This window comes from Arvicola amphibius, chromosome X (genome assembly GCF_903992535.2).
Source record: "Arvicola amphibius chromosome X, mArvAmp1.2, whole genome shotgun sequence".
Taxonomy (NCBI): Eukaryota; Metazoa; Chordata; class Mammalia; order Rodentia; family Cricetidae; genus Arvicola; species Arvicola amphibius.
Window position 1 is genome coordinate 5,543,021 of NC_052065.1, and position 16,631 is coordinate 5,559,651.

At 42.5% G+C, this 16,631-nt stretch overlaps 1 protein-coding gene across 3 annotated transcripts in view; it reads left to right on the plus strand.

Moving 5' to 3' along the window:
• Positions 1-16,631, plus strand: part of Sh3kbp1 (SH3 domain containing kinase binding protein 1) — a 336,253-nt gene that overhangs the window by 291,647 nt on the left and 27,975 nt on the right. For all 3 annotated transcript variants that reach the window (XM_038316361.1, XM_038316363.1, XM_038316362.1), the window contains one exon: positions 14,934-15,019. In XM_038316361.1, the coding sequence (XP_038172289.1) occupies positions 14,934-15,019 (86 nt within the window). The remainder of the gene's footprint in view (positions 1-14,933; positions 15,020-16,631) is intronic.

The window sequence follows — 16,631 nt, forward strand, 5'->3', positions numbered from 1 at the left end:
TCTACCAGAAAAAAAGCATCAAGAAGACCCCCTTTGGTATAAGTGAACCAATAGGTTTTAAGTGCACCTATTGATTACAAAGGAAGAACAAAGACTGGTGAATGAGTACATGTAAGTGTTCCGTGCATTGACCTGCAAGATCTGCACCAGGGTACTTATATCATCGTTTGGAGTTTGAATTGCTTAAGTGCTTTGTTTTGAAAATTTGTAATGATGCCTTACATGGCTATTTTAGTACTTTTCCTCTTTTCTACAAGTTGAGATGAAGGATTCTCTCTTAAAATTGTATTTTCCAATTAACTTTATGTGTATCCATGTGTGTTTGTGTGGGGGTATTCTGACTAGTTTTTTTTAAAAATTGTTTTTATTAAGCTATATATTTTTCTCTGCTCCCTTCCCTTCCTAACCCCTCCCTCTCCTTCTACCCTCTCCCATGGTCCCCATGCTCCCAATTTACTCAGGAGATCTTGTCTTTTTCTACTTCCCACGTAGATTAGATCCATGTATATCTCTCTTAGGGTCCTCATTATTGTCTAGGTTCTCTGGGATTGTGAATTGTAGGCTGGTTTTCTTTGATTTATGACTAAAAGCCACTTATGAGTGAGTAATATTATATTTGTCTTTCTGGGTCTGGGTTACCCCACTCAATATGATGTTTTCTAGATCCATCCAGTTGCCCACAAATGTCAAGATGTCACATTTTTTTCTGCTATGTAGTATTCCATTGTGTAAATGTACCACATTTTCCTTATCCATTCTTTGGTCGAGGGACATTTAGGTATTTCTAGGTTCTGGCTATGGCAAATAATGCTGCTATGAACATAGTTGAGTGCATGTCCTTGTGGTCCAATTGAGCAACCTTTGTGTATATTCCCAAAAGTGGTATTGCTGGGTCTTGAGGAAGGTTGTTTCCTAATTTTCTGAGAAATCACCATACTGATATCCAAAGGGTCTTGTACCAGTTTGTGTAACATGAGGGCCTGCTTGGTGGGGTTTCTGTCCTGCCCAGTTCCTACAGCCCGTAAATCCCAAAGAAAATCACACAGAGGTCTCCATAAGTTATAAAACTGATTGACCCATTAGCTCAGGCTTCTTATTTACTCTTATAACTTATATTAACCCATTATTCTTATCTATGTTAGCCACATGGCTCAGTACCTTTTTCAGCGGGGAAGGTCACATCCTGCTTCTTCAGTATCTGGACAGGACTGCAGAAAAGCTTCCTTCTTCCCAGAACACTCCTGTTCTCATTGCCCTGCCTCTACTTCCTGTCTGATTGTTCCACCTATACTTCCTTCCTGGCTACTGGCCAATCAGCATTTATTTAAAACATAATTGACAAAATATAGACAATTGTCCTGCACCAAGTTTGCACTCCCACCAGCAATGGAGGAGTGTTCTCTTTATGCCACATCCTCTCCAGCATAAGTTGTCATTAGTGTTTTTGATCTTAACCATTCTTACAGGTGTAAGATGAAATCTCAAAGTTGTTTTGATTTGCATTTCTCTGATGACTAATGATGTTGAACATTTCCTTAAGTGTCTTTCAGCTATTTTAGATTCCTCTGTTGAGAGTTCTCTGCTTAGGTCTATACCCCAATTTTTATTGGATTTTTGTTCTTTTGGTAACCAATTTCTTGAGTTCTTTGTATATTTTGGAGATCAGCCTTCTGTCTGATATGGGTTGGTGAAGATCTTTTCCCATTCTATAGGCTGCCGTTTTGTCTTATTGACTGTGTCCTTAGCTTTACAGAAGCTTTTCAGTTTCAGGAGGTCCTATTTATTAATTGTTTCTCTCAGTGTCTGTGCTACTTTAGTTATATTTAGGAAGTGGTCTCCTGTGTCAATGTATTTAAGTGTACTTTACACTTTCTTTTCTATTAGCTTCAGTATAGCTGGCTCTATGTTGGGGTCTTTGATCCATTTGGACTTGAGTTTTGTGCACGGTGATAGATATGGGTCTATTTTCATTCTTCTACATGTTGATATCCAGTTATGTCATATGCTGACTAGTTTTATGTCAGTGTGACATGAACTAGAGTCACTTTAGATTCAGGAACCAAAAGTGAGAAAATGTTCCCACCAGACTGGCCTGTGGTGCATTTTCTTGTTTGATGATTGACGTGGGAGGACCGGTTTACTGTACACTATGCCACCCGTGGACAATTAGTCCTGAGTGCTCTAAGAAAGACAGATCAACAAGCCCTGGGGAGTCACCCAGTAAGCAGCACTTCTGTACAGCCTCTGCTTTAGTTCTTGCAGCCAGGCTCCTGCCCTGATTTCCCTGAATTATGAACTAAAAGCTATAAGACAAAATAAATCCTTTCCTCTCCAAGTTCCTGAGGGAGGTGTGGAGAGCGTTTTTATTTTTAATTTTTAATTTTATGTGCATGGTTGTTTTGCCTGCACATACGTCTGTGTGTGCAGCGGCCACAGAAGCCATAAGAGGGCATTGAATCCCCTGGCACTGAAGTTACAGAGGGTTGTCATCATCACTATGGGTACTGGGAATAGAGCCCAGGTGTTCTAGTACTCTTAACTTCTGAATCATCTCTCCAGCTTTGTGTAGAGTTTAAAGAAGTCACTGTACTTTAGACCCTAACTCCTAGCATGAAAATTTCAGAGATATCACCACATCTATTTGCATTTCCCCCTCCCTTGAATGGAAGAGTTTTCTCATATAGCGGAAAGCAGGTCGTGTTCTGGAACCCCCTGAGGAGCTAGAAACATGTACCCCCACGGACAGCAGATCAGAAAGCCACCAGGGAGTCAAAAGCACATAGTATCCCCTAGAAACAGTGACAGTGTCAGGAGGAGGAGGCTGGGAATGGAGGGGGACAGTGAACGCCTGATGCAGAAGAGCACCAGCAGGTTCAAGGGAAGCCTCTCGTGCTGGGGGTTTGTCGATGTTACGTGCTGAGCGAATTGTGTCTGTATTTGCACTCTTCTCTCTTTCCACCCACACATACAGTGCAATTGATTTGCTGCAGCAAAATCCAGCAGTAGTGGCAGGGTTTAGCCCTGACTGAGCCACATTGATTTTCCTGCCACTGGGTGGCCAGAATAGGGCAGGAAACACTAGGAGGTATCAGCACCTCCCAGTGCCATTTGGTTTCTAGCGTGATTTTCCTATGGCTGCTGTCTTTTCACTGCTCTTCCTCTTAAGTGGCACCGTCCAGACTGTCCTCACAGTCGCTCAGTCATGAGTTCTCTCTCCTCCTGACACTGACAAGAGCTGGGCCCAGCTTCTTTCAAGACCCTCACTTGCCTTTGAAACACCAAGATGGGGAAGTAGAAATGAAATCTGCTGGTGACATCATTCCTTTGCCCTCGTGGGGGTGCTGGGCTCTGGAGGGGAAGGCCCCCTTGCAGGTGTCCTTACAGAGTCTGTACAAAGCATAGAGATTAGGAGAGAAATTGAGTGAGAAATGTCCTATCACCTTCCAGATGCCTTCACCTCCTATAAATAGCAGAGCTTGCTTGTGTTCATCGGGGTGAAGACATGCATTGCAAAAAAGCTGCCAGCAAAATCACTCTGGTTCTTGTGTCCCTGGCATTACTTGAGCAGTCCCATAATTCAGTGGGACTACTTTCTGAATCCCAAAGTCTGTGGTGCCTGGGACATGTTTTGTCTATAAGATGGTTACGTAGAAACTCCAAGATCTCAGCATGGCACTTTTCTGGGAAAGGGCAGAAAGCCCTTTCAAATAATGAATAAAGGAAGCCTGTTTTGCCCCTTCTTGATGGAAGGGTCCTCCTCCAGGGCTTGCTATATTGTGGGGCAGAATGCTCCTAGATGCTCTCCACATTTGCTGTCTTCACGCATGTTGTAAGTCCCCTTTCAGTTACTACTCTGAAAGAGAAAGCCCCTCAAGAATAAAATACGTGAATGTGGAGAGGACCCTTTGTATTATCACCGTCTCCAGTATGATAGAAAAAGACAAAGCTAGGTATCAGCAATCTCTATCTGGTTCCTGCTCTGCTGTCCATCAGCTTCCAGGCCTTGTGCCCATCCATTCCACCCTCTGTGCAGAGAAATTCAGGCAGAGGCCTGTAACAAAGTAGAAATGGAGCTGGGTAGTCCCTGCCCAACATTCAATTCAAAGCTGAAGTCTGAGATATTAAGCAGGTAGCCAGGGGAGCTACTGTCCCAGTCTGCTTTCTATTCCTACGATATAACACTAAACAAAGTCAAATTGAAAAGGAGAGGGTTTATTTAGCTTAAGGTTTACAGTCCATGATAAAGGGAAGCCAAGGCAGGAAACTGAAGGCAGGCATTGTAGCAGAGACCATGAGGAATGCTGCTTATTGGCTTGCTTCCTATGACTTGCTCATCTTCTTTTCTTATAGAAACCAGGGGTGGCAGTACCTATAATGAGCTGCCTCCCACCCCAATCAATCATCAATCAAGGAAATGCCTCCACAGATTTACCTGTGGGCCAGTCTAATGAAGGCAATTCCTCCGTTGAGATTCCCTCTTCCCAGATGTGTCTAGCTTGTGTCCGGTTGAGATAAACTAACCAGTGCACAGCAATGCACTGCCCTTAGCCTTTGCATCTTGGGGACATCACTGGGATGAGATGTTATTGGATGCACAAAGACTTTCTCCATATTTCACAGTACAGAGGGATAATGAGTAAGATTTCCTGGTTGGGAGAAAGGAAGGAGACAGAGCAGCATAAGCAGTTTCTCTGTGATATCGCCTTTGAAAAGTGTAGTCATTTCTATGACGTCACAGTTCCAAAGTGGAATGAGAGGTGGTGAAAATTAGAAGACTCATCCTGTGTGCCCTAGTGGTTGCCTGCACATGGGAAATGGGGCTTCTTTAAATTTTCGTTTCTATTCCTTCTCAACTATGCCCCTACCCCATACTTTCTTTTGAAAATATCTAAAGCTGAAAGATTCGCATTATGGTAGCACATGATTTTGCGGGAAGGGGGGCTGCTAATGAAATCCCCATACAGACTTGGAATCTTGTTCTGTAGGAACTGTTCTTTCTTGCTTCATCTCCACATAGCTCTAAAAGATTGGTGTCTGCTTGGTGGTTTTCTGTCATGATGCTGGTAGCGCTGTCATAGATTTGTTAGTGTGCTTCTTTTGGCTTCTTGCATTCTTCAACACCGTTTCCATCCCACATGTCTTGGCTTAACTGTCCCAGCTTGGGCTAAATTAGGCCATGCCACTGGCTGAGTTCATGTTCTCAAGGGTTGTACAGGGTTGTGCGTCTTCCACATTCTTCTCTATTCACGAGCCCTATGTTGTCTCAGGTCCATTGGGTCACACTGGATGCGTGCTTTTTGTTTATTATTGGCACCTCTTCATTTGGGAAGCAAAAATTATTTACCCAACTGGGAGTGAGTGAGGGTAACACATAGCCTGCTATTGTCGGTGACTCACTGTCCCCGAGGCCAGGTCCTCTGCCTTGAAGACCAAGAGACTTGAAAAATAAAGCAGCTTCAGTAGAGACAAGAGGCCCAGAAGTTCAGGGTCATTCTTGGCTATATAGAAGGTTCTAGGCCAACCTGGGAAACAAGAGATCTTGTGTCTAAAGAAATAAATGAATGAGTAAATAAACAAGTCCACTTAAAGAAGTGCTGTTGGTCTCTGCAGTTAGACCTAGTAGGTTCAAATCTAGATCCTGGGACTTTAATACTTTTGTGATTTTTTTTCATTGGCAAGTGACTTAGCCTCACTTAGCCTCAGTTTCTTTCACTATATAATGAGAAGCAAGATATGCACAGGGGCAGTTCCTCGGGAATCAGTGTGCCAGCAAAACGTGGGGATGTGTTGTGGGGCTTCAGGCCCGCAGATGCAGGATCGGGCAGAGGAAAAGTTATATTGTCATAATGGTTCCCCAGGCACCTGTGAGGTCCGCAGGGCGCTCTGTAGCTAAAATTGTCCAGTTGAGTTGTCCCAGGGTGGCTAAGGAGGCTCTCTTCAGCCAAGTCTCTCTCTGCAAGGACTGAAAGCTGGAAGCTGCCCATAACTGCATTCTCCGTTACCCATCCTACCTCTGCAAGGGATCCCCAAGGCATAGTGAATAGCTCCTTTGGTGATTGTGAGGGTGGAAAACTCTATACATGAAGGACTCAGTACCTAATAGGTGATGGTTCTTGAGCAAGCAGCAGCTGCTGCTTTTATTTAATGGGATCCTAGGATCTATTTCCCCCTGTTAGGACTGCTCAGACGTCTGTGATTTAGCTTCCTTGCTCAAGAAAGCAAGGGGACTTCTATGATGTTCAGTTACCTATCATGCAAGTGTCAAACTAAAACTTCTAAGAAAAAAATATGCAAATATAATCATTTTGATTTCAAATTTAAGCTTCTTTATTTAGTTTCATATTTTCTTTTCATTTTTGTTAGTCCTTGGAGAATGTTGTGCAATGTGTTTTGATGATATCCACTTCCTTCAACAACTCCTCTCAGATCCATCTCCTTTCCCTATCCACTGAATTTTGTGCCCTGTGTTTATTTTTTTAACTCATTAAGCCAGTTTGCGCTGCTCATATACTCTTTGGACGAGTGACCTCCTCACTGGAGTACAGTCAACCTACCAGGGGCCATAGTCTTAAAGAAAACTGACTCTTTCTTTCCCATTGGGTCACACTGGATACCAATAACTGCTCAGCTAAGGGTGGGACTTTATGCCTACCTACCCCTCCTTGCTGGGATTTAGTTTGGCTTGAGTTTTTGTGTGTATTATCACAACAGCTGTGAGTTTGCATGTGTCCATGCCCTGATATGCCAGGAAAACTGTTTCTTACCCGTCATCCACCACTTCTGGCTCTTACAATCTTCCTATACCCTCTTCCCCAATGTTCCTTTAGAAGGAGGGAGTATGAGTCTGGGCAGCCTTGTTCTTCTGTCTTTGGTTAGATGGTGCTATTCATAACCAGCCTTCTCCTGTGATCTCCTTTTAATTGTTGTGGGTATAGAAACCCAACAGAGGAAAAACGCTGTCAGGAGCCAGTGAATGATGAAAGGATGTGTTCTTTTCTCTTTTTTAGGGTTCAATAGCATCCTTTCTGGGAAAAAAATGGTACCCTTGTAGTGAACAGACTGTGGTAGGATGGAGACCATCAAGAGCTGCATCCTCATTGGGTATCATCCACTAGAGACTTGTGCTTCAGTAAATTTCAGAATTTCTGGTATTTTTCAGGACTGAAATTCATTAGCATTGTTGTAAAGAGGCTATAAATATAGTGAAAGGCATTTACAAATAGACATTGTAAAATGCTTACACACCCACAGTCTGAACACTGTCAAAACACCAGCTGCAGCTTCCCTACTTGGAAGGATCAGAACTTTTTTTAAACTACACCTACTGTGTTTTCAAAATAGGTTTGCTTCTAGCTCTAGATAGAAGAGCATTTCAACTGAAATCCGTGTTTACCTCTTGGCATAAGGGATCAGCGAGCTCAATTAGAGAGAAGAGCCAGTATTCCAGTCTCCTTATACAAGTGTGGTCCATGTTCTGGAATCTAGGGAAGAGTCACTTGGGGATGGTTAGTTCCTATTTTTTCAGGCTGGTTCCCCATGCTTTGGCCTGTAGAGCCTCTGATAAGCCACAGAAACTATCTCCTTAGGTAGAAACCCTCCTTGGCAAGAGTTCACTACAGGTCACACCAAATGCCATTCGAGAGGAAGCCACCCTAACAACTGATAGATTTTTCCTTTTTATCAAATGCCATCAGAACAGAGATCCTGAAGTTGGGGATAGAGCCTTTAGTAGCTATGTGTTATTTGCAATTGTATTTTTCATTTGTATTATACTCTATGTTTCTATCAGTTGTGAACCCCAAATGCCCTTTAGAGCAAAAGTTCTATGTTGATGAATGCAATGTTAGAATGTATTCAATTCTTTAGACTTAATGCTGTATTAATTTTCCCAGGCTACCATAACAAACTACCTGAGCAGTGTAAACAGCAGACATTTAGCTTATCATAGTTATAGACACATTATACTAGGAGGGAAGACATGACAAGATTCTCTTCTGCATGGCCCGGAGAGCTGGCTTAGTATTTAAGACCACTTGCTACTCTTCCGAAGGACCTAAGTTCAAATCCAAGCACTCATGTCAGACAGCTCAAAACTGCCGGTCACTCCAGCTTCAGGGACTCTAACACCCCTCTTCTCACCTCTGTGGACACCTCCACATACCCGGAAACTACTCTCACAAACAGACACACACACACACACACACACACACACACACACACACACACACATATATATATATATATATATGAAAACATAGTTTTAAAATTATCTTTTGCAGGATAAGTAGGGATCACTAGGTTTGCATGTAAGTATCAAATATTGTGACAAGAACAGGAAAGGAGGGGTGCTGTGCAAGAACCAGGGAAAAAACAAAAGCTGAGTCTCTGAATGCCAAGACTGAGCCCCATTTGCTCAAGTAGAGTAGGAAGGGACATCATTCCAAACCTTGGTGGACACGCGGAGATTTGAAGGCATAGGCCAGGATAAAAGTCTGAGAATCTGAGGACAACACACAGGACCATTTTGCACCCCACTCCTGCTGTAATTGCTACCATTTCTCTAATGTTTCAATTATGGATCAAGAGAGGGACATGGAAGGAGTTGGAGAAGGTAGAAAAGGGAAGGGGAAATGATGTCTATACAGTACTCATATATGAAATTCTTAATTAAAACCAAGGCAACAAAAGCAACTCTACAACTTGAATAAGATTCAGCGTCCTGTGGCTTAACAGTCACTTTACAACTTGTTGGGTCCTTAGTAATGACAATGAAAATAGGAAAAATAAGAGCTCTTGAAGGCCCTTTGGAGGGGATCAGACCCAAACTAGCTTGACAGTCATTGTGCTGAGGAGGTACTCATGTTCTGGAGAAATTCAGTGACCTGAACAAGATCATACAGAGGATTAGAAACAAGTTCAAAGGTAGCACTCCTGGCTTGCACCTGTAAGTATAAGATTCATAATTTCACATATCTTTAACTGATTCCCAGGAGAAATGGCTCCATTTGTCTATCTGTGTTCAAGACAATTATTAATAAGAATTTGCTGGGCAAGAACCAGGCCTTTTACTGTAGGAAACAGTAGGCAAGGACCACCTTTTACTATGAGAATTCTGTTGGGGATAAAAGGGAAAGAATGTGAGCTGGATGTGTGAATCTTTGATCACTATTGGTAAAGGAAACTACATTTCTTCTAGATTTATTTTGATTTTACTTTTGTGCATGTTTTGCCTGCATGTATGGATGTGCACTGAGTACATGCCTGGTACTTGTGGCGGTCAGAAGAGGTAGTGCTGGATCCCTTGGAACTGGAGTTATAGATGGTTGTGAGCCACTGTGAGGGTGCTGGGAACTACACCCAGGTCCTCTACAAGAGCGACAAGTGTTCCTAAGTTCTGAGCCATCTCTCCAGCCCTATAATAAATGAAAAATGTGAATAGAAGAAAAAGGGGTTGGAGAAATGGCTCAGCAGTTGTGAGTACTTACTGTTTTTCCAGAGAACAATTCCCAGCACCCATGTCAGGTGGCTCACAATTGCTTATAACTCCACCTCCAGGGAATCCAATGGTATCTTTGGTTTCCTGCACTCAGGTAGCATACACTCACACAGATAAACATACACATGAATAGAAGGGAAAATAAATCTTTAAAAATAAATGGAAGGGGGGCTGGAGAGATGGCTCAGAGGTTAAGAGCATTGCCTGCTCTTCCAAAGGTCCTGAGTTCGATTCCCAGCAACCACATGGTGGCTCACAACCATCTGTAATGGGGTCTGGTGCCCTCTTCTGGCGTGCAGGCATACACACAGACAGAATATTGTATACATAATAAGTAAATAAATAAATAAATAAATAAATAAATATAAAAAAAATAAATGGAAGGGAAAACCCCCTATAAACTTATTCCTGAGACAAGTACTATTCACATTTAAAAAATATATTTCTTGCCCATATTTTTCCTGTGTATGATTCAGCTTGGTTTTTGTCAATCTTACACAGGTGTTATCATATAGACAATCATAAAACTTTATGACTTGGAGAAAATGCATTTAGTATACAAATGTATAATGCATTCCCATTTCAAAAAATTTGGCCGGTGTTCCTGGATTCCACAGGTATTTTTCAGGCACTGACCTGGGTAATGAAAAATCACTCATCAGACTTCCCAGGAATAACTGCCATAAATATTCTTCTAGTCTTAAAAAAGAATTCCTCTTCCTAACACATAAGGGAGGCATGTGGGAGGATGCATATTCCTGTGCGTGCCATTGTTACCCTGCCTTTGTTCTCTAACATTGTAATATAGGCATTCATTCTTGTCGGAAGAAACCTGTTTGTAAGTGTCATTTAAATGCCTCATAAAAGCCCATCAAATGTCATGGTTTACTCAAATGTTTCCCTAGATGTAAAATAGTTTGGGGTTTTTTTTTGTGAGGGGGGGCGTTCTTCATTGTAAATAATACAACAATGCATGGAACCTATTTATTACAGACTATATCTTTCATATGGTCCAAACTATGGCTCAGAAGTGGGTTCAAAGCATATGAACATTTAAAATCTATATCCTAGTCTTAAAACTCAATTAATTTGTCCTATGATATTCCACAGATCTAAGTAACTTTCAAAATTTCATGGTATAACAGGTGAAATAAACTTGAGACAAAGAGAAAGACACTGCATGACCATATTTTCAAGTGGGGTCTAAGAACAACAAATAGAGGGTGATGGAGGAAGATAGCCAATATCAGTCTCGGGCTGCATAGGCATATGTACACACATGCATCCCACAAACACATATACTGCTCAAATGCATGCAGACATGCCCCCCACAAATATATGAAATAAACTAGAAGGTTAAAACACTATTTCCAAAAGAAAAACAAAGACCTGTAAAAGAATAAAATAGTTGAGTTATATAGTAATAACGGGCACTGAAGTCATCTCCAGCCCTTGAGATAGGCTCTCAATTGCTAAGAAACTTTCAGCTGTTAACTCAAAGAAGTACACAGCAGCTCTAAGATTGAGAGTAGCCAAAATATATCATGAAACCATGCGTTCTGAAACAGTCAAATTTTGAAGAACATGTGATTAGTTCAGAAGCAACCCTCCTCCTCACCCTCAGCTCCTCTGATGTGCTTCAGCTACCCACCAGGATGTCAAACCACCTTGCCTTTTGATGGCTTTCAGAAGCTTCCCTTCCCGGATGCCAAAAGCCAAGCACACTCGTCCTTCCAATACAGTGGTATAATATTTATATACAGTGTCCCCAGTGCTCCCTGTACTTTGACTCACCTTTATTACTTACAGTCATGTTTCACTGTAGATACCGTACTCTTTATGGAATGCTGACAAGAGAAACCTACGATTGACATGTGACTTTCCCCTAAGTATTTTCATTTCTTTTTCATTTAACCTTTTTAAACTGTGTGCCTGCACAAAAGAATGTGTACTTGCATGCACGCATGCACACGCACACACACACGCACACATACTTGAGTGTAGGTGCTGGTGGAGACTAGAAGATGGGGTCAGATTCCCTGGTGCTTGTGTCACAGATGGTTATGAGCCACCCAGCATGGCTGCGGGAACTGAACTCGGGTCCTCTGCGAGAGCAATACAATCTCTTAACTCTCCAGTCCCCTTATTATTTTTTTAAAGTACAACTCTACTTACTGTGGTACTATCCACTGAACTCAGGGCTTCACATGTCCTAGGCAAGAACTCTATTGTAACACTCTATCCCCAGCACAAATATTTTTGTTTTTCATTGGAAAATAGTTAATTGTATGTATTTATGGGTAAAGTGTGACATTTTAGTACACACATATAGTGCATGTTGATCCTATCAGGATAATTGGCTTATCTGTCACCTCTTTCTTCATGTTGGGAATGTTCAAAAACCCTATTAGCAGTTTTGAAATATTTAATCAATTGCCATTGGCTACAATTTCTGGTCATTCTATAGAGCATTACAGGTTATTCCTGTGCCCATCTGTGGCCACTGATTTATTAATTATCATCCCATTTCTCTTTTCTCTATACCTTCCTCGGGCTTTGGTAATCATTCTTTAGTTTTCTATTTCTTTGAGATCAGTGTTATTTTTTTTTAAAAAAAAATATTTGTGTGTGGGGTGTGTGGAGGTCAAAGGACAACTTTATGGAGTTGGTCTTTCCTTCCACGTTTCTGTGGTCTCCAGGGATTGAATTCAGGTTACTGGGATTTCATCTTTCCAGCACCTGTGGTTTTCTCTTGAGGCGGGGAGCCATCATTATGTAGCCCAGGCTGTACTAACTTTTGTAATCCTCCTGCTTCCATTATGTACCCTTGGCTGATCTCAGGTGTGTAATCCTCCTGCCTCCGCCTCTAAGGTACTGAAATTATAGGCATGCGTTACCATTGCCAGTTAAGTGTTTTTCTTTTTGTTACTAGAAATTCTAAGCAATGTAAGGGGCATTACCTTGATTGTTAGTGATTTTGAGCCATTTTTTTATGTACCTATTGTCCATGTGTATATCCTCTTTTGAGAAATGCCTAACTCTGGTCATTGTGGTTTTATTGTTGAGTTGTACAGTTAGTTGAATCTGTGTGAGCAGAACTCGTGAAAAGTTGACTATACCTTCAAATGAGTGGATGCGGAGGCCCAGAAAATCAGAAGTTTTTAAATACCTCCTCCCTGCCCCTACAACATCCTACCACACCAAATGGCTTGGTATCTGCCCAAAGCAGTGGCCTTGAGGGCCCTAAATTTTGGTTGTCCTATATAGAAAGGGAGTCTGAGATGGCCCCCAGTTGGGGACTCCAAAGCCTTAGAATGTTGGATGAGATAGTAAATAAAGGCCTGGCCCATCTCTGAAGATATTTCCCTTCCAAGCTCTACAGTAGATCATGTTCTTCCTGGACTTCTGTTTCAACCTTGCTCTGATCCAGCAAGTTCCATAATGCACATTCTAGAGCAGGCTTTGTGACACATTACCCTCAGTGAAGGCCCAGCGGGGAAACAAGATACCTGTAGTTCTCGCCTCTTTGCCCTCTAGTGAGGAGTATGTGAGAGTTAAAGTTGGCTGTTTCCTTGAGAAAAGAGAGCTCTAGCTCCTTCCATGAATCCTTCACCACAGACATGCTAACATGCCAGTGTGAACTGGGGGGACTCTCATGGGGCGTCATTCCTAGAAGATGATTGCTGGGAGAGGGAAAACCAGTTGCCTCCAGGGATGAGCCCCTGATAAGTTAGCCGATTTCAAGAGTTCAGCCCTAAACTCATCTAAATAATACTAAAGCAGCTTGTACTTATAAACTTACATACACACACATACACACACACACTCACAAATATACACACATAGCCCAGTACATCCTTGCCCATGCTAATCTTGCCAGTTTGTCTCCTCTGAGGACTTTAAGCTTTAGTGCTGGGACCCGTGGTCACCTCATGTACACTTGCTTCTCTGCTCAATCCTACCCTCTTCTCCTTTTTTCCTGTTCTCTTCCTTTCTCTTTCATGTTTTTAAGTGTGTGCTCGTGCGCACACATCTCAGAGAACCACCTCAGGTGTCAGTCATTGCCTTCTACATTGTGTAAGATAAGATTTCTTGTTCTCATGCCTTCCTCCAGCCATGCAACACTGTATTTCCTGAGTTCAGCTGACTCATAGACTTCTGGGGAATTCTTCTGTCTCAATCTCTACCTTAGGGGCATTGCAATTACAGATGTGTACTACTGGACCGGGCTTTATGTGGGTTTGTAAATTTTGAACTCAAGCCCTCCTGCTTGTGTGATAAGAGCTTTAATTCACCGAGCCATTTCCCCAGGGCACAGGCCTGCCTCTTATAGGTATGTCTTTTTATTTCCCCCAATGCCCAATTATAATGCTCCATGTTCCATGTGCCCTGAATTCCCCAGCCCTACTCAGGACTGTGGCATGTAGTCATCATGCCTTGTGGACCTGTGGTCTATGTGTCTGTCCTGAGGAGGTACTTCCCACCTTGGCCCTCTCCATACTCCCATCAGACAGATGTTTGGGGGAGTGAGTCTGTTCCTGGTATATTCTGACTTCAGGCCTGGTAACTTGCAAAGGCTGTGAGATCGACTATTTCTATTGCTTTGGCAGGAACAATTATTTCAACATTTCATGGTGAGGATCAGTCCTCGGATAACTTTATTTGGGGCTCATCTCCTGAATAGGGCCAAAGAGCTGCCTTTTTGGAGGGATATGGAGGGAATCTCAGGCTAGTCTACAAAGAAACTGTGTCTTTCCTTATCTTGGAGACGTATTCCCATCCCACATGTGGGTTTCTTCCAGCCCAGATTCTGAGAGAAGTCACTCGTGTCAGAGTGGGGGTAGGGCATGACCACTCAGAAGCAATCTAATTTTATAGACTTGTACCCCAGTGCCAGCCTTCAGGCTGCCAGACCTCAACTTGACACCTTATGCTTGTCAACAGCCTGGCCGATGCCTCCAGCCCCAGGCCAGAGAACCCTTTTCTCAAGGTTAAAAGTAGCTGACCTTTGACAAGAAGCATTGGCTAAATTCTGTGTTCCTTAAAAGGGAAGCCGCCAGTTTGCCAGTGCTTATTTGGCCATGGGGCAGGAACAAGCCTGTGTCGCATCCTGTGGAGACAGCGGGAGGGTTTGTGGCTAGAAGTACATTGGCAAAGGGTCATTATTAAAATAGCCATCTTAGAAAATATGCACAGAACAGAGGGCCATCCAGTCTGCTGGCCAGTTTATACCACAGCCCGTGTGGCCGGACAGTCCATTGGCTCTCACTACTTCCCTTTGGCTCCTTTTGCAGGTAACAGTGCCATTCGCCACACACACACACACACACACACACACACACACAGCACCCTCTGTAATGTGTGTGCAGCCAGAATGTGGACAGAATGACAAGGGCACACTGATTATTAAATGTCTGGACTTGTGTTTTTAATGTAGGGGCGACAGTGCAAAGATTGACTTGGCGGGCAGCGCACTCTCTGGCATCCTGGACAAGGACCTCTCGGACCGCAGCAATGACATTGGTGAGTGAAGACATTGTTCTGCTTCTCTTTGCAGACTTAGAAAAGAACTGCAGGGCCTAGCTTGCCGCTTCAAGCAATGGCATGGGCTCTGTCGTGACCCCTGAAATGCTAGGCTGTCAGCCTTTGCTGGGGTTTAGGTGTCCCTGCTTCACAAGGAAAGTAAGTGATGGCAATTTCTACCTGAATACAAAACACCAGGGGTTTTTAGCCTCCCTGGCCTTAGCAAAATGCCTTGTAAGTTCTAGTGAAATGATGAATGAACGTTTTTGTCGAAATAGGCACTTACTTAGTTCATGTTTATCCAGTCTAGAAAAGGGTGCAAATGCAAAATGTCAGGGTTTACTGTAGAAGTGGCACTAAGTACTTTGACTTTGATGTTAAAATGAGTTCTTTTTTGTGTATGGTAATTACCACTTAGCACAAACGAGGAATTTGCTTTCCCAAGGTCAAACCAGTGCAGTGTGATAAATGGGAAGGGGCTAAGGTCACTCGGAATAAACGAAAGTTGAAGTCCTTTTGGGCTCTATCTGGATGGATGTGAGGTGACTGGCTGTGTGATCTGGTAAACAACAATTTTAACGATGCCAAGTCTCAAGTCCAGATCTTTTTTTAAGTGCAGCGTCTTTTTATTTGTATTTATTGTTATAAGGTAGCATCCTCCTGCATTCTATTTTAGAAGTCTACATTTCAAAATTGCCCTTATTAATGTTTGCTTGGGAGATCATTATAGCTTCACAGAGAGATTTTAGAAATGATACATATTTTCCTCCTCCTCATCCCATGCTAGCATGTCTTCAAACTATAGTGCTATACTGCCCCTGATGTGTTAGCTCATTAGTATCATTCAGATTTTCCCAGTTTTCCTGGTATCGGTATGTATGTTTCTCTGCAATTTTATTCTGTGTGTAGCTGCTAACCTAGTCAGGGTTCATAATGCCTCTGTCTCTACCAGGATTTCCCATCTTACACACTTCTTTTTTCTTTCCTCTGTCTTTTGTTGTTGTTGTTGTTGTTGTTGTTGGTTTGTTTCAGCATTTTTGGTGTTTGTTTTCTTTTGCTTTTCTTTTTAGGTTGGGTCTCCTTATATAGTTCAGGTGTCCTAGTTTCCTTTCTAGTCGCTATGATAAAATACCCTGGCAAAAAACTACTTAAGGGAGAAGGGTTTATTTTTAGGTCACAATGCCAGGCTACAGTCCATCATTTTGGGAAGCCAAGGCAGCAAGGGACATGAAGCCGCTAATCATATCCACTCTCAAGAGCAGAGAGAATAAATGTAGGCTTACTTACACTCATCTTGTATTCTCCATGATAATACAGTTCAGGATCTCCTTGCCTAGGGATTGCTGCCACCCACAGTGGGTGTGGGGGAGTTTTCCACCTCAGTTATCAAGATAATACCCCCATCGACATGCCCACAAGACAACCTGATCTAAACAATACCTCACTGAGACACTCTTCCCAGGAGATTCTAAATGTTGTCAAGTAAACAATTAAAACTAACCATCATACTGGGATAGCCTAGAACTTATGGCAATATATATTCCACACTGGTGTCAAACTCAACATACTCCTGCCTTCACTTCGCCAATCCTAGGCTTACAGGCATATACCA